Here is a 19,367-nt window from a genome sequence, read left to right as displayed (position 1 = left end):
CGCTGGTATTCTGTGGACCCTTCAAAAATATTTATTTTTCAAAATTCGCTTACAAACTTAGCGCTTTTTGAACGTCAAAAATTAAATTACATATTATGTAACTAGCTGTAAAACTACTACCACATCAGAATCTGTAACGCCGAGAGAAAGACGTGGCCAGAAAACCTCCCAGCACAGGGCCCTAGTCCTACTGTTTCATGTTTATCTTTCTTTTTTTTAAAATCCAGTTTGTATATTGTTTGTGTATATATGTGTCGTAGGTGTTACCTAAATAAACTTTTTTATTATTTTAAAAAGTTTTACAACGCGAATGGCACATGGCTACGCATATGCACATGCCATTTGGCATTAACTACTTGGCCGGAATTCCAGCACAGAGTAATCTACACTAAACACAGTAAATGGATCTTCCACAGGAAATGGAAACCCTAGTACAGGACCCGCTATTAACTTGTGTTAATTTTACTTTATTTGGTAAATAATTTTTTTTTTTTCTTTGTTACAGATTCGCAATCGCCGACAACGCTTACCGGTCACTGGTATATGAACACAGGGAACAATGTATTTTGATCTCAGGTAAATAATGGTGCAAATTCCAGTAGACAATAGCGCCGATTCATGCAGAATGAATGAATGAATGAAACATTTATTTCAAATATTTATCCATATTTTTTATGCAGAGACAACCTAATTTTATTTTAATATGTACCTGTCATTTTCTTATCTGATATGGAAGCGTACGGATGTTTGACGACTGTTAATTTTAAAATGGATAAATTCATTCACTCATTCAATAGTTGTCAAACATCTAATGATTCTGAGTTAATATTATCAAGTGCAATTGGCCCTGATTCCTGCACACATCCTAATTTTATTTTAAATTATACCGGTCATTTTCTCAAGCACCGAAAACGAAAAAACATTAAAATGAATGAAGTCATTCACTAAGAGACGGAATGAATAATTGAATGAATTAAGTTGAATTATTGAATGAATAAAGTGAATGAATTCTATCGTTTCTTTCGTTTTCGGTGAATGCGAAAATAACTGGGATAATATAAAATTAGGAAGTGTCTGCAGGAATCAGAGGCAATTCCACTTGAATCATCCCCCAAAGTTTTTGTTACGATGTCGCTATCACCCTGTATAACATCTATTTGTATAACACCAGCGCCACTGAACTACGCAGTACTCTTTAACGTCTTTAACGTATGTAATATTACTAAATTGTAAATTTCCAACCCCTCAGGCGAATCCGGCTCAGGAAAGACGGAGGCGTCGAAGAAGGTTCTAGAATACATCGCGGCGAGGACCAACCACCTCCGCAACGTGGAGACTGTCAAGGACAAACTCCTCCAGAGCAACCCCCTGCTCGAAGCCTTCGGCAACGCAAAGACCAACAAAAACGACAACTCCAGCCGATTTGGCAAATACATGGACATACAGTTCAATTATGAAGGAGCTCCGGAAGGCGGGCACATCTTAAACTACCTTCTAGAAAAGTCCAGAATAGTCAGCCAGATGTCCGGAGAGAGGAACTTCCATATCTTCTATCAGCTGCTGGCTGGCGGAGACCAGGAATTGATGAAGCTGCTGAAACTGCAGGCGAGGCCTGAGGCCTATAAATATACTACGGATTTGGTAAGCTTTTGTATCATTTCAGGACTTGTCTTACTGTCTTGAAGGCTTGTCTTAAATTTTGTACTTACTCGATGAGAGAGCACTCAGCGCTCCCCATTTGTCCGGCCAAGCAGTTGGGTGATGTCTTTGTCTGGATAGCAATATAAAGACTAAGTACGTATATCGCAAAACTCCCCGTCTCTTCTCCAATTTTAGCTGGACTATCTGTGAGCTGGACGTTATGAAGAACTGACAAAATTTAGGAAAACTCAACAGTGCTGCCTACATTTAAGCTTCTGGTTTTTTATCGTCATGACTTGTAAACGAGGGACTCTCCAATCGACTTCCCCAAACACACGATAGATGGCGTTGTTCACTTTTAACGTGATAATTACCTATTTTCTCATTGCTGGGGTTCATAATTATTCAAAAATGTTATAAAACTAATTGTTACTTGATATTTGGATCACATTACGTATAGAATGATGTCGCTACCTATATTGCTTCTCTTTATTTTGATCAGAATAATAACGGGTGGAGGTAATTTTACCTTGGTGTAATAAAAAGGGTAATCATTTATACTTACCCAAAAACAAAGATAAAAGATGCATATGTTTGTTATCCATGAAGTTAGAAGTTTAACGAAGAAAAAACTTAACAACGCCATCTATCGTGTTTTTGGGAAACGCCGATTGGAAAGTCCCTTATTAATTACATCAAAATGCGCGGAATTTGTTTCATGGCGCGTACTTTAGTATCGTATTGTGTGTTTGATGTCTTGTCACCATTAATTTATGTCCTACTATTAAGGTTAATGAAATGACTGGGTAATTACAATAAGTATCTGACCTAATTGTGTTTGACCTAGTATATTTAATTGTCTAATGGAAATGAGACACAACAATATATATTTTAAAATAAATTATATATAAAATGGTGCTAATTCCTGCAGACGCCATCTAATTTTATTTTAAGTTTTACCTGTCATTTTCTTATCCGTTGAAAAAGAAAGGGACGGGTAATCGACAGGCATAAAATTTATGGAATACACGTCAATTTTAAGCAGAAATCTAAAACAACCGCCTAAATATTTTACATCGGCTAACAACCCGACAAAGTAGACAGCACGTCAAACGGATTACATACCAGCGAGATACCTTTTTGATTCGCCCGGGTTATTCATTCATTTACTCATTCTTCCTAAATTTAAAAGCTGTCAATCATCCGTCCCTTTCCTTTTCGGCGGGTAAGAAAATGACAGGTATAACTTAAAGTAAAATTAGGAGGTGTCTGCAGGAATCGGGTCCATTATAGTTACAAATAGAAAAAAAGACTTAAACACCTACTTACATAATGATAGATCTTAAATACTGACGGTTTTAGAGCTTTATAAAGCTGCTGATCCACCAATCAATAACTACAGTATTATTGAAAACTGCACTGATAAATGACTATAACTGTCCTTTGTTGGGTAAGGACTCTTCAGACTTGAATCACCTGATTGTCCTAAAAAGTAAGATGATTCCGTGCTTCGGAGGGCACGTTAAGCCGTTGGTCCCGGCTATTAGCCGTAAAAACACCTCCACCAACCCGCGTTGGAGCAGCGTGGTGGAGTATGCTCCATACCCCCTCCTGTTGATTGAGGGGAGGCCTGTGCCCAGCAGTGGGACGTATATAGGCTGTTTATGTTATGTATGCTTATGTTAAGATAAATTAATAACTCATTGGTGCAAGTCCGGTACCGGGTTTCGAACCGGTGCTCCTCGTTTGAAAAGCAACCCAGTGTACCACAGGACCTTTCCGGTTTTAAAATAAACTGCCACAAATATATCTCTGTCTGAATATTCGTCAAAAATATAATACATTTTATAATATAACAAAGGCAATTCGACAACACCCACTCAAAACCATAAAGCGAACAGATATGGCCATATGAAACAGTTGAACGACCTACAAAGGTCAAGAGATATCATCTGATCTGATCTCAAGAGTTCCTTACTCTGAATGTATTTCTTTATCTGTGTTTTTATTTTATTTGTAGACTTACAGTTTCTATATCTTATTGGACAATAATGTTTTTTTAAAGAACATCTAAGGCCCTCTACCGAGGTTTTTCTTGCAGTGTCTTTTCCCCGGCTATACAGGTTAAGTTCAGGTTGTGAGTAGCTACAGTAGTATTAGGCGGTTGAGACGTTCGTTATATAAAAATGACGATTCAAAGTGTAACTATGTTACCTATAAAATAAAGATATTTTTTAATTTAGAGTCTTCTTTCATCAAATATCGATTATTAACTCTTTATTTAAATACAAAATATAATGTACCATGTCAAAATTAGAACTCGACCTTAACAGGTAGGTCTTACCAAAGAGACCGCTTCATATTCATTTATTGCAATAAAATAAAATAAAATAGCTGGTATAGAGGTGTAATAGAAAACAAACTTATTTTGTTGAATTATAAAATTTAAAAACGGACCTACTAAAATAATGACTTGTAAATTACGCGAATGGTTAAAAATTAATAGTTTTTATACTTAGTACTTATTAGTGAATTTTTGAACTTTTAGTATTTGCATGCTAATAATAATTAGCAGAATAGAGATTCTGTCACATTGATTTATATCATATTGTGACTCTTTACCTACCTATCCAAAGCGAATAAATGATTTCTGATTTCTGATGGACTCTTACTTAAGCTGAAAGCAGTTCAATTCTTCCGCACCGTACGCGCTGTCAGAATTTTCAGTTATTCGTCGCTGTATAGAGAAAACCAATTTCAATCCGGGAAAAATTGAGACCTCAATTAATTATTGACAAATATATTATAGAAACTATAGTAGATACTTACATATATATCATACTAATAGATGAACACGGCACATTAGAGCACATCACATAAGAAGAAGAAGTAAATAATAAAGAGGATAGACAAATAGAAACCCCACTTTCGAAAGTGTTGTATTCTAAATTGAAAATTAATTATAATTTTTTTAATTTTAGAATACACAAACTGGCCAGCGCACCAACGACGCAGATCAGTTCCGCGTGGTCCGGGAAGCGATGAAGGTCATCGAGATCAGCGCACCGGAACAGCAGGAGATCTTCGAGATCGTCGCCAGCATCCTCCACCTGGGCAACGTGAAGTTCGTGCAGAACGACAAGGGATCCGCTGAGATCCTGACCCATGATGCCAATAGTGAAAATGTTGCTGAGGTTAGTTTTGTTGGATTACCAACCTGATCAACCCTAATGTCACAGTTAATATTGAGCCGCCAAAGGCCCTTGCTCTCATGTAACGATTGCGTACTTACATAAGGAATAAATAACCGGGATCAGATTAACGTGCCTTCCGAAGCACAAATCATCTTACTTTCGGACAATCTGATGATTTTCCCGAATCGGACTAACCAAACCTGGGCGCACAAAGTGATTTTTGTGATACATCCCCACCAGGACCTTCAGATCGTGAGTCCAACGCTTAACCACTAGACCACGTTTTGTTATACACACCCTGCATAATAAATACAATAATATAATTTATTTCACTGCAAAAGATACAAAATACATAAAAAATTGCTGCTTAAGAGTAGTCTTTAATGCCTAGACTAGGTAAATACATTTTACCTGTATCTTATACATAAAAAACTACAACTGAGGCAATATACAATAAATAAAATAACTTAAGTATACATACTATATTATAACTGAAAATAACTATTACAAAACAATAAACCGCATCGTCACTTACCATCAGGTAAGATTGTGGTCAAGCGTGAGCCTATATTATTAAAAAAACCCACTGCCGGGCACAGAAATTTTGCAGATTAAAAAATACCCTGGTGTTTGAACAATATTAAGAATATTTTACATCTTTGTAAGTACCTTAGATCGCAACACGGGTAATTAGATCTTTAGGCCTCCAGTCAATCAACCTAATATGCGCTGGGGCAATATAAACAATACAAAATATAAACAATATATAATATAAGCAATATACTCCACTACGACCGTGACAGTCCTGGACTGGTTGGTAGAAAGACACCCACATTCCCGCTGGAATTAATTTAGAAAACAAACTTTTCTAAATTGACCTGAGCGGGAATCGAACGCGGGACCTCCGATTATGGTACTCTAGTCATTACGCCACAAAAATCGTGCGTTTAGATATTAATCTGCTTACAATCTATAGCCCCATTTCACAAACATAGCGGATAAAGGACAAACAATGAAGACCTTCGTTAGGTACTAAAATAATATAAATACCAAAATACTTTATTCATTCATTGTTCTTTAACTTTCAAAGAATTTCACCAAGGCATTCGATAACATAACAATATTACATCGGGTTATTATTAAAAGAGTTACTATTATTATTATAACCACAGAAAACTCTCCTAAACAGAATAGTTGTTTAAACCAACTCAAGGATTACAGTGCCGCATATTTGCATGTGTTTTGATACAATATCTATTGAGATGAATCGTTTGTTCAGACGGTGTACCGCAAGGCACTAACTGGGCTCATTGTTCTAAATTGTTTATGCAAATAACTCGGTATCTTTCGACTACTCTGCTATGGCAGTGGCAGCTTTTACGAAACGTATTGACGCAATTATAATTAATAATGTATTGTATTTTGCTTTTAATATTCGTAGGTCGTTGGGCAGGAGAGTGATTCAGAACTAAAAACAATGATGACTTAATTTTAATGTCATTGCGTCGCATATGGAAGTTTTTTTTTAGTTATAATAATAATAATAAATCTTTATTCCAAGTAACCATTGACTCATATGTGTTAGTAAATGACTTATTTCTAGTGTTAGTAAAGAATAAAAATAAACCACAATATAAAAAACTTATAATACACTTGGGCGCGTGCAGCCCACTGCAGCGACGCAAATAGGAGCTCTCATCCCCAATCTAACAAGGAGCAAGGTATGAAGTAAGAATAGAAAATTTAATAAAAAGGATTTGACGGTACTCGTATGAAGTGTAAATAATTATGACAAGAAAAACTTTATAAAATGTACAATACTTAGGTACTTATTTATCTGTTCGTGACTTTACGGCTTATCAACGCTGTTTGACAAAAATATGTTATATTTCATACCGAGCGAACATGAGCTAAAATCTATTCAATATTGTACGTTATATTAACAAAGTTGTTAAAACAGTCTTAAATAAACGGTGCCAAGAAAATGAGTCAAAATATATGTTAATAAAAAAAGCCTCGCTTATATAAAAAGGTCGTAATCAGTAAAACTTCGGTTCTCAGTCAACATTATACAGCAGGGGGCTTAAAAAGGCCTTTTTTTGACGTGATAATCGTACATTTGCCGCAGATGGCATTAACTACTTAGGTGGTCGGACTTAAAAAGGCCACTTACCTATGCAATTTATCTATAAAGCAAGATTACAATTTAATATTTGCGCATATATAAGTAAATGCGCAATGCACACAAATGTCAAAAAACAATATTGATTTTTTAGATGAATTGTTTCGATGTGGCCTTTTTAACCCCCCAGATCATATTTCTGTCGTTGTACAATAAACAACATAGGTTGTTGAACTATCGTCATGATTGTCATGAAGCTATAAAATAATTTCAAACATTTTAAGAAATTATTCTTACTAGCGTTACTGGTTGTACATTGCCAACGGTTTTATAATGTCATGTATTTAATGTATTCTCTTGTGTTAGCTTCGCTCTCGCTCGTTCGGTGTGGGTTATCACTAAGTTAGGATATGTTGCAATATTTCCTTCCTAAACTGAATGACTTCATGATCCTTGGAATTTAATGTGTGACTCTTTTATAATAATGATTCAGTGCAATGATATTCACATTTTACCTACTATTCGTATGTCAATATAATGTCTATCTATAGTATATTGTAGTACTGTTTTAAATATGATATTCTTAGGTACTTCCTCATTCAGTTTGTTATTACGTTGTTAGGGATATAAAAACAACAACCTAACTACTCAGGTTAAGCGGAAGAAGGATACATTGTATGTTTTTTTCATTTGTCACAGTTCAGTAGAGAAGTATTCAAATTATCAAAATCATTTGAGAGAATTATGCCCGAGTTTAAGGCCAGGCGCGCACTACGAGTTTTTCGCCGCGCGGCAGAAAAGAGCAGCGGCATAATGTCGCACTGTAATACTGCGCCGCTGCGGTGGCTCTGCCGTCCAGTGCGCGCAATACAATTTAAAACTGTTTGGTACAGTATTACTGTGGCGTCGCCTCCGAAGTCTGCACCTGAAACATAAAACTAAACATTAAACATAAAATTTAAACATAATTACACATTATATAAATATACATAAAAATACATAAATATATATTTCAACATAATATACTTACCCATAGTATTGTATACAATTCACACAATTATCAATTTATACTTTTTAACACATACTAAAATAGTAATTCACAAATTAGCATTTGCCTGAGTCTAACTGCAACATTGTTATTTGTACTTGAACCGTAACATATTGTAGGTATGTGTGGCGCGGAGCCGGCTAGCGAGTCGCCGCATCAGTCTTACGCCTACCGCCGCTCGCTAATAATTGCTAGTTATCGAATATTATTTACTTGTGCCAGTTGTTGTTCTTTGTACGATTAATTACAATAAACAGTTAAAAGTGAATAGTGTGTTGTGATTACTTCGCCTCAATACAGAACAAGTAAGCAACATCCTATAGTGGTGACCCCGAAAAGAATTTCGCAACCGTCAATCGAAGAACAATGGAGAGGACAAAGGATTTTACGATTTCGCAGGACTACCCTGGTACTTCGCAAGGCACTGCTGCACAACCTCAGCAGACAGTGCAGCAGGAAAACCCCAATGCAGGCATGGAATTATTTAAAGTAGGTGTGAAAGTACCTCCATTCTACCCGGATCGCCCAGCTATGTGGTTTTCTCAATTGGAAGGTCAATTTATATTGTCCGGAATAACCACGGATTCGACCAAGTTTTATATCGCTACAAGTCAACTAGAACACCAATATGCACTTGAAGTCGCAGACATAATAGAAAATCCGCCAATTCAAAATAAGTACCAAACATTGAAAACAGAATTAATTAAAAGAATTACGGCGCCGCGTGAAGAAAAGCTGAAGCAATTTCTTAATAACGAAGAAATGGGAAGTAGGAAGCCATCACAATTCTTGCGTCATCTCCAACATCTAGCTGGTCCACAAGTACCTGATGAATTTATTAGAACGATATGGTCAAATAGGCTACCTCAAAGCATTCAGCCAATCATTGCTTCGCATCCAGATATGTCGATAGAAAAACTAGCAGACCTAGCCGATAAAATAGTGGCTTTAGCTTCACCTTCACCTCAAGTCGCAGAAGTAGCACCTTCGACTTCTAATATTGCTATGCAACAATCGATGGCTATGGAAAGCATGGCGCGTCAGATCTTCGAGCTTACAAAGCAGGTGGCAGCACTTTCAGCTCATCAAAGCCGTAATTTCAACCGTGGTAGACATAACAGATATAATAATAGATCTCGTTCACGTTCAAAATCGCGTAGCGGTCAGGCAAATAACGATATATGTTACTATCACCGTAAGTTTGGCAATAACGCATGGAAATGCACAAGACCATGCCAGTTTAAGACGGAAAACTTCAACGGCAGCCAATAGTGGCGGGAAATGACTGCCTTGTATGTAACGGCCGCCTCTTCGTCACTGAACGGAAAACAAAAGTGGAATTCCTCATTGATACCGGCTCAGACTTATGCGTATTCCCAAAATCAGCGACAAGAGATCACCGGGCTAAGACAAAATATGAGCTTTTTGCGGCAAACGGTACAATTATACCTACATATGGTTTCATACAGTTACACCTAGACTTAGGATTGCGCCGAGATTTCAGTTGGAGATTTATTGTCGCTGATGTATCGAAACCCATAATCGGAGTGGACTTCTTAAGTCACTACAACCTTTTAGTGGACTGTCGTAGCCACCGTCTTATTGACAATATCACAAGCCTATCCATTTCCGCTCCGCATCGAAATGACATTAAGGATGAAGCAGTTGTCATTAAAGCAGTTAAGGGCGAAACTGCTTATCACTTACTACTTCGACAATATCCGGAGATTACAAGGCCTTCTGGGAAACCGACTCCACTGAAGCATAACACCAGACATCACATTCGGACGACTCCTGGCCAACCTGTCTCAGCACGACCACGACGTTTAGCCCCAGATCGTCTACAAATAGCGAAAAAAGAGTTCGAAGAAATGTTGGCGAGCGGTACAGCACGACGATCCGAGAGCCCATGGTCGTCACCCCTCCATTTAGCACGCAAAAAAGATGATGGATGGCGTCCATGCGGAGATTACCGCGCTTTGAATGCAAGGACAATACCAGATTGTTACCCTATTCGGCACATTAATGACTTTGCCTATCAACTAGCGGGATCAACAATCTTCAGTAAGGTCGACCTGGTAAAGGCATACAATCAAATACCGGTAGAGGAAAGCGACATACCAAAAACGGCAATAACGACACCTTTCGGACTATACGAGTTCCCATACATGACCTTCGGATTAAGGAACGCAGCACAGACATTCCAACGCTTCATCGACGAAGTTCTCCAAGGGTTAGATTTCACCTTTGGGTATTTAGATGACATCCTTGTATTTTCAAAGTCACAAGACGAACATCTGCTTCACCTACGGACTCTGTTCGACCGATTCAAGGAGTATGGTGTTCTCATCAACAACTCAAAATGTGTTTGGGGAGCAACAGAGATCACCTTCCTGGGCTACCATGTTTCAACCAAAGGTACCAGACCGCTGCCAGAAAAGGTTGAAGTCATAAAGAATTACACCCTACCTAAAACAGCAAAAGAGCTTAGACGATTCATGGGAATGCTGAACTATTACAGAAGGTTTATGCCACACGCAGCGAGTATTCAAGCTCCACTCAACGAAGCTTTAACTGGAAATGCCAAAGGTTCAACTCCTATATCATTCACTCCAGAGATGCTGGACGCGTTCGAAAAATGTAAAAATAATTTATCACAAGCTGCACTTCTCTGTCATCCAGATACACAAGCCGAATTAGCTTTATTCACTGACGCTTCAGATGAGGCCATAGGGGCCGTCCTTCAGCAGAGACGAACGACTTCTTGGGAGCCTCTAGGGTTTTTTTCACGGAAACTTTCTACTGCACAGAAAAAATACAGTCCTTATGATCGTGAACTCCTCGCCATATACGAAGGGATCAAGCATTTCAAATATATGCTTGAGGCACGAATTTTCGCTGTCTTCACAGACCATAAGCCAATTACCTTCGCCTTTACAACAAAAAGGGATAATGCATCACCAAGACAGTTTCGCTATCAAAATTACATATCGCAATTCACTACAGATATCAGACATATTGCCGGACAGAATAACGTGGTTGCTGATGCAATGTCGCGAATCAATGACATAACACAAGCCGTTGATTTTCGTGAGCTCGCAAGAGATCAGGCTCAAGATCCTGAACTGCGAAACTTACTGCAAAATGGAACGGCACTGAAATTGAGAAAAACTGCAGACAATCTGTTCTATGATTTTTCAACACAACAACCACGGCCTTACGTCACTCCAGGGTTTAGAAGGAGAATTTTCAACTGTCTTCACAATCTAAGCCACCCAGGACCAAAAGCCACTGTCAAATTGATAGCACAGCGATTTGTATGGCCAGGCTTAAGAAGAGATTGCCGAAACTGGGCTCGGGAATGCACAGATTGCCAGCGTGTGAAAATTTCACGCCACACTTTCAGTCCCTACCAACCCATTCCCGTTCCTTCCCAACGATTTACCCATGTCCATGTTGACATAATAGGCCCTTTGCCTTATTCATCTGGTTTCAGGTACTGCCTCACAGCTATCGACAGATTTACGCGATGGCCTGAGGTATACCCACTGGTGGATATAACAGCAGAAACATGTGCGTCTGCCTTCATGTCCGGGTGGGTGTCGCGCTTCGGTTGCCCACAGACCATAACCACCGACAGAGGACAACAGTTCCAGTCACATCTGTTTCAGAACATCATGAAACTTATGGGCTCCGAACACCATCCTACCACCTCGTACCACCCGCAGAGCAATGGAATGGTTGAAAGACTCCATCGACAACTCAAAGCTGCGATCATGGCCCAAAGCAACAGCCAATGGACAGAATCCCTTCCGCTCGTCCTTCTAGGAATGAGAGCCGCCTGGAAAGAAGACTTATCTGCATCGACCGCCGAGTTGGTTTACGGCGAACCTCTTAGACTTCCTTGTGAATTTTTCACACCAACGACGAATCCAGCTCCTGATCCGGTTGACTATGTCGCACGCCTAAGACAACATATTCTTGGCTTATCTCCAACTCCAGCTTCGAACCACAGTAAGAAGACTTTTTATATACCAAAAGGGTTATTTCAAGCAGAATACGTTTTTCTTCGCAGAGGTCCAGCAAAGCGAGCACTGGAATCACCTTATACCGGTCCATACAAGGTGCTGGAAAGAAACACAAAAATGTTTAAAGTAGAGGTTCAAGGTCAAGAGCACACAGTTACAATAGATAGATTGAAGCCGGCCTACCTTACCAATAATGACAGCAGCAGCAACACGTCACCGCCGCCACAACGACAAGACCCGACGACAATTGCAAACCCTGAGAGAAAAACAAGAAGTGGAAGGGTGGTAAGATTCCCAGACTACTATCGCCCGTGAAACGGTCTCGGCGGGGGAGTACTGTGGCGTCGCCTCCGAAGTCTGCACCTGAAACATAAAACTAAACATTAAACATAAAATTTAAACATAATTACACATTATATAAATATACATAAAAATACATAAATATATATTTCAACATAATATACTTACCCATAGTATTGTATACAATTCACACAATTATCAATTTATACTTTTTAACACATACTAAAATAGTAATTCACAAATTAGCATTTGCCTGAGTCTAACTGCAACATTGTTATTTGTACTTGAACCGTAACATATTGTAGGTATGTGTGGCGCGGAGCCGGCTAGCGAGTCGCCGCATCAGTCTTACGCCTACCGCCGCTCGCTAATAATTGCTAGTTATCGAATATTATTTACTTGTGCCAGTTGTTGTTCTTTGTACGATTAATTACAATAAACAGTTAAAAGTGAATAGTGTGTTGTGATTACTTCGCCTCAATACAGAACAAGTAAGCAACATCCTATATTACAGTGCGACATTATGCCGCTGCTTTTTTCTGCCGCGCGGCGAAAAACTCGTAGTGCGCGCCTGGCCTAAGGAGTGCCTAACGAGAAAATTATTTTCACCAACGTTTAAGTGTCACCTATGTTCTTAAGTGATAACTTAAAGTTACGATCCCGATTGTTCACCACCTAGCCAGCCCTTAAGCAAAGTAACAGGTCACTTACGTAAGAATATGTTAAGGGCCCGTTGGTGATTAGATAGATAGCGTGTGTCTAAATAAATGAGGTCACAAAACAATTGCTGACTAGAAATATATCTTTAAATAGAAAAGGATGACAATCAGCGTGGAACATTCTAAAAAACGATTTTCATCCTCACACATTTAAGAAAGTATATTCTTACCCTGTATCTGACATGCCTCTTCCAACAGCTCCTGAAAGTCAACCCAACGAAACTCCGCGAGGCGTTAACAAGTCGAACCATCGACGCTCGCGGCGACGTTGTCAACACACCCCTAGACCTGGAACAAGCCCAATACGCCCGGGACGCCCTGGCCAAGTCCATGTACGACAAGCACTTCAGCTGGCTGGTGAAGAGGCTCAACTCATCACTAGCACCAAAGGACAAGGATCCGAGAGCATCCGTCATTGGTATCCTGGATATCTACGGGTTCGAGATCTTCCCTAAGAATAGGTGAGTGTTCTGATCTTCCATGTCACTTACAAAGGTACATACAATATTACAGCCCCAATGCGTTGTATGACAAGAAAACAATATGAAATCTAATAATATTATACAATATACTAATATAAGTAGACAATAAACAATGAATTAAGAATAAAAAGAAAATTATTAATAAAAAACAAAACAGTAAGTAATTCATTATCTTCTTGCGTAATCTTCTTGCAAAAAGCCAAACACTCTCTTCATACACTCCACCATCTATCAGCGAACACATCACATTGTGTTGATTCCAACATCGCGGAGAAAAGACGCAAAGTACACAAGGAGATTTCGCGTGAGACACAGTGCTCGCACAGTGTGGTATATCTACCATAGATGTCACCATGGTAAAAAGATTCTCCAATCTGTGTCATGAACATGACATATGGCTTGATTACACGAGGCCTGTCATTTTCTGATCAAAAGAAACCACTATATCACGCATGTATTGTATATGTTTTTGTTTGGATCATAGATTAAGTATTGATATCACGTGTTTTCCAGGATCTGTGCGTGGTTAATGGCAATGGGCTAGCCCCTTATTATTACATGGAACTTAAACATAGCTGGTGAGGAGTGGATGGACTATATTACTCTGCCTACCGCGGATACATGCGTAATGCTGTATTATATTATAAATTTTAAGGGAACTGGGCGTCCACGACATAAACGGACAGACCGATAGGATTCTTTCAATGCCGTCTTCATATGCTATCTTCTATCTCTTCTCAAGCTGACTAAACTAATAAACTATCCCCTTCTTCATCAGTTTCGAGCAGTTCTGCATCAACTTCTGCAATGAGAAGCTGCAGCAGCTGTTCATCCAGCTGACGCTCAAGTCGGAGCAGGAGGAGTACCTGCGCGAGGGCATCGAGTGGGAGCCCGTCGAGTACTTCAACAACATCGTCATCTGCGACCTCATTGAGGCTAGGCATAAAGGTACTATCTTACCTGCATATATTTTTAAGGATTCCTTTTTTGTAGGGCCGTAGGTCATTAAGGTGGAAGGTAGCGCGTGAACCATCTGTCTCGAGGCTGCACATGGTAAGAACGAGAATCTTGTATGGAGTTCGAGTGTGGTTTTTTTCCGGCTTTCGGTTCAGCTACGCACCACCCGAATCTGCTGGTATTTGCGGCTTACAAATACATCCCGTTTAGGGACGGTACTGAAAAGTATCGGCATCCGAAGGACGTAATATACGATCCGACGATCCGATTACTCTAGCCATAGAGGCGGCCAATCAATTCGCGAGAACAAACCCCGAACCATTTCAGAACCCCGATACCGACCCCGCCGCCGGCGTGGCCAATGATTTCCCTCATTCAGCGCTTATCGCTATCGACTCATTAAGGTCGATTAATTCGTTCAAATATTTTCCTCTCAGACGACGCCCTGAGGCTGTGTTGTATAAATTTTGTACCGGATGAGAGCCCCCAGCGCTCTTCTTCTTTTTCTCCCTAGTGTCAGGTTCACTATAAAGCCGCTAAACCCTATATGCCAACTACAGGGACGTATATAGACTGTTCATATTATGATGGTGCATTACAGGTATAATCTCGATCTTGGACGACGAGTGTCTCCGCCCTGGTGACGCCAGCGACCTCAGCTTCCTGGAGAAGCTCAACCAGCACCTGGATGGCCACCCCCACTACAAGTCACATCGGAAGGTCGACTCCAGGACACAGAAGATCATGGGACGAGACGTAAGTCATTCGTACAGGTCCATTTTTCCATTGGACCCTTTGGACATTAAGGTTTTATCACTACAGGGATGTCTGACTTTCCAGGCTACGTTCCCCAAAAAAGCAGTAGATGGCGCTGTGCAGTTTTGTCTTCGTTTAAGCTTCTAATTTCATGGTTAACAGACATATGCATCTTATATCTTTGTTTTTAGATGTACATGACCCTTATTTATTTTTTTTTTCAAAAATTTAGTACACACAGTGATTATGCTAACTAGCATCGTTAAACCATGGTTTGTGTCGATGCTAGGTATCTACGATGTCCGTCTTACATTATACATAGATAAGTAGGTAACAAAAACTTGTGGGTAAGCAATAGGTAAACAAACATTTTATGCAGTTTGTGTCTCGGCTGCGTATCGCAGAGCGCAAGCAAGACCCAGGCACCATATATTCAACCCATTATTGTTCTGAACAAAATAAAGAGAAGCAATATAGGTAGCAACATAATTGTATACGTAATGTGATCCAAATATCAAGCAGCAATTATTTTTATACAGGGTGTTAGTAACATCGTAACGAAAACTTTGAGGGATGATTGAGACCATGATTCTAAGATGATATCAAGTGGAATTTTTCGTCGCAAAAGTATGGAACAGAAAATAATTTAAAAGAAAACAAAAATTTTCATGAATTTTCCGACTGAAAATTCCACTTGATATCAACTCAGAATCATGGTCTGAATCATCCCCCTCAGTATTCGTTACGATGTCACTAACACCCATACCTACTTGTATGGCTACAGTATGTACTTGTGCGGGGTGTAAGTGACATCGTAACGAATACTGAGGGCGATGATTCAGCTGATTATTCTGAGTTAATATCAAGTGGAATTTTTCATCGCAAAAGTATAGAATTGAAAATAATTTTAAAAAACTAAAAAAAAATCATGAATTTTGCGACGGAAAATTCCACTTGATATTAACTCAGAATCATGGTCTGAATCATCCCCCTCAGTATTCGTTACGATGTCACTAATGTGTATTTATATGCTTCTGCTATTAATTACATTGTATTTTGGAATAATTATGTACTCGAGTAATGAGAAAATAAGTAATTATCACGTTAAAGCGGTACAACGCCATCTGTATTGTCCCTCATTAAGATAAATTAAAAAAAAACTAATAAATTAAGTTCAGTGCACCCAAAGGAGGTATTGACAGCATTCCTTGCGTTGTACAGCTTGCGCTTAGTCATAGAATAAGAAATAATACTACGTATAGAACGGCAACTCTCCGCTCCCCACCAGCGGCTGAGCTAGGTTTACCTCACCCCCTCGAACATAGTTTAAACTTGAATCGTATGGTGTCATACGACACACATATGCGCGTGTACGATAACGTCAATGTGTAGTGTCTGTGTAAAACGAGGTTGTTTGTGTGAAGTGTCCGGGGTATGGCTGAGTTCAAAGTTTTGTTTCTAACGTTGTATTTAACAAACTGTTGTTTCTCATATCTATTTCGTATGTATCATAGTTTAAATGCTTTCCGCACGTAATGATTAAACAGGACGTAGATAAGTTCCAAAATACAGATAACATATAGATAACAACATTTATAATATGATACCCGGGAAGAGTCAGTTGATTAGGATTATAGTTTATCTCGCAAATGATGTTGTCAAACAATTTCAGGAGCATGAAACTTTCACGTGTATATCACGTGAGATATATAACCATCTTATGTGTTTGATACACATTCATGCAAAAAAAGAAAAAAGGTGGAAAGGAAGAATCCTAACCACTTGCGCTGTCTCCATACCCTGAAAATAGCCCAGCTCAAAGAATAAGGGAAACACTTACGTGATCAGCTTCTTCACTCTTTTAACCAGGCCTGGTTTTTGTTGACAGCACAAGCAATCACAGCAGTCTATTTATTATTATTCACAATGACGTTTTTGTTCTTCTTCTTGTTTTCTGCCTGCTTATATATAATACGTATTATAATATAAATCTACAAAAATATACTTTATTGCACACAACATACTAAACAAGTTTTACACACATGGATGAAAGATACAGTACACTCTGGCTCCCCACCAGAGTCTGAGCTAGGTTTACCTCACCCCCTCGAACATACTTTAGACTTGAATCGTATGGTGTCAAACGACACTCACACAGATGTGCGTGTACGATAACGTCAATGTGTGGTGTCTGTGTAAAACGAGGTTGGTTGTATGAAGTGTCCGGGGTATGGCTGAGTTTAAAGTTTTGTTTCTAACGTTGTATTTAGTCTGGGTTATGGGTAGGCATCAGCTTTGATGCCATAGTGATAAGATCTAACGGAATACAGCAAAATATTTTTTTGGCCGGCACTTTGACTTCTGGGCCGAAATCCGATTACCTCTGTAGCAGAGTACAAAATGCACATACTGGCCTTTCCTTCTTACCGTCAATCATTTTTATTTCGAAATTCTCATTCCATTCGGCAATTCCTTTCATTTTACGCTGTCTATAACTACATGTCTATTTTAGGCAGAAATTTAAATAACTCCCTCAAAACTTTAGATTCGCCAGTAACCCGACAGAATTAAGTTGACAGCCCACGTCAAACGTGTTGAATATCAGCGAGATACCTATTCGATTCGACCGGGTCATTCATTCATTCACTCATTCGTTTAAAATTAACAGTTGTCAATCATCCGTCTCTTTCCTTTTCGGCGGATAAGAAAATTACAGGTATAACTTGAAATAAGTGTCCGTAGTATATGACTTTATACACTTTGACACAACTGACCGATCCTTTGGGTTATGTTTTCAGGAGTTCTGCCTAGTCCACTACGCTGGGGATGTGACGTACAACGTGAACACCTTCCTGGAAAAGAACAACGACCTGCTGTTCAGAGACCTGCAGGGTCTCATGGCTGGCAGCGGCAACTCTATCGTCGCCCGATGCTTCAAGGTGGGTTCACAACAATACATAGGCCTCATTCATCTCTGACAGATGATTCATAGCGTCCAGCCGCTTTGGAGTGCCTGAGGGTGTTAGAGACACCTTAACTTGAGTCTGAGTTGACATCAAGTGGAATTGCCCGTCGCAATTTTTTTTATTAATGTTCCAACAGGAAATTACCCGTGATATTAGCTCAGAGTCATGAGTTGAGCCACTCAATATTCGGTACCGCGTCACTAACACCTAGTATAAGCCAATCCAAGAGCAGCATGGTCTACCACACGCTCTGCAGATGTAGTCAGTCTTTGGAGGTCCCGTCATCCCGTGCCACTTTCGTATCGTCTTGCGCTTTTGACAAGCATAGAACGGGAGTACGTCTTCATACGAGCACCTGCTTCAGAAGAACAATTACCTGCTGTTCAAAGAGCTGCAGACTCTTGGCTGGATGGTAGCGGCAACTCCATCGCCGCTAGATGCTTCCAGGTAGATTTACAAGAATAGTTCGGTAATACACGGTAAAAGTCATGCTGTTCTGCCCCCAGTGTGCCCAGGTGTTCAAAACAAAGTTTGGCTTTGCCAGTCACATTCGAAAGCACGAGAGGAGACTGAGGTCTCAAATCAAATCACACAACTATACGTGTGACTACTATATGTGTGATTTGATTTGAGCACTTGATCCTTGAAGAACAACCATCTGCTGTTCGAAAACCCGCAAAGCCACATAGCTGGGAGCTGAAATTCTGTCGCCGCTCCGTACTTCGAGCTTTGTAGACCAGAATAGTTCGCCAGTAGGTCTTCATTCCAGCGAGCGTGTCAAAGCGTGTTTAGGAGATCCTAAACACGCTGTAAATTCTTAAATTGTTTAGATAAACAAGATGGCCGTATATTTCTTATCAAACTTAGGTAATAAAAATGTAAAAAATACTTCTTTAATTCAATATTCAGGACATGGACCTTCTGAGCAAGAAACGCCCGGAGACAGCCATCACCCAGTTCAAGAACTCCCTGAACGAGCTCATCAAGATCCTCAGCTCCAAGGAACCCTCCTACATACGCTGCATCAAACCCAACGACTTCAAGATGCCCAGTAAGTGCTTTGTTGACGAGCTTTATTGTGGCTGGCTTTTGATTTAAACCGTGGCTATCACAATAAATGCACCAAGTTCATCCTTAGAAAGTAGCATCATGTT

The 19,367-nt window shown here is 39.5% G+C and overlaps 1 protein-coding gene across 3 annotated transcripts in view; it reads left to right on the top strand.

Moving 5' to 3' along the window:
• LOC126372098 (unconventional myosin IC) overlaps positions 1 to 19,367 on the top strand; it is an 82,632-nt gene that overhangs the window by 51,708 nt on the left and 11,557 nt on the right. For all 3 annotated transcript variants that reach the window (XR_007567113.1, XM_050017644.1, XM_050017645.1), the window contains 8 exons: positions 506 to 576; positions 1,250 to 1,641; positions 4,623 to 4,835; positions 13,251 to 13,513; positions 14,313 to 14,482; positions 15,093 to 15,247; positions 18,046 to 18,186; positions 19,123 to 19,264. Coding sequence is in view for 2 of the 3 variants with exons in the window: in XM_050017644.1 (XP_049873601.1) it covers positions 506 to 576; positions 1,250 to 1,641; positions 4,623 to 4,835; positions 13,251 to 13,513; positions 14,313 to 14,482; positions 15,093 to 15,247; positions 18,046 to 18,186; positions 19,123 to 19,264 (1,547 nt within the window). In the remaining variant the exon portion in view is untranslated. The remainder of the gene's footprint in view (positions 1 to 505; positions 577 to 1,249; positions 1,642 to 4,622; positions 4,836 to 13,250; positions 13,514 to 14,312; positions 14,483 to 15,092; positions 15,248 to 18,045; positions 18,187 to 19,122; positions 19,265 to 19,367) is intronic.

Source organism: Pectinophora gossypiella, chromosome 13, assembly GCF_024362695.1.
Source record: "Pectinophora gossypiella chromosome 13, ilPecGoss1.1, whole genome shotgun sequence".
NCBI lineage: Eukaryota > Metazoa > Arthropoda > Insecta > Lepidoptera > Gelechiidae > Pectinophora > Pectinophora gossypiella.
The sequence above is the reverse complement of the archived record's forward strand: the minus strand, read 5'-3'. Positions and strand labels throughout refer to the sequence as shown.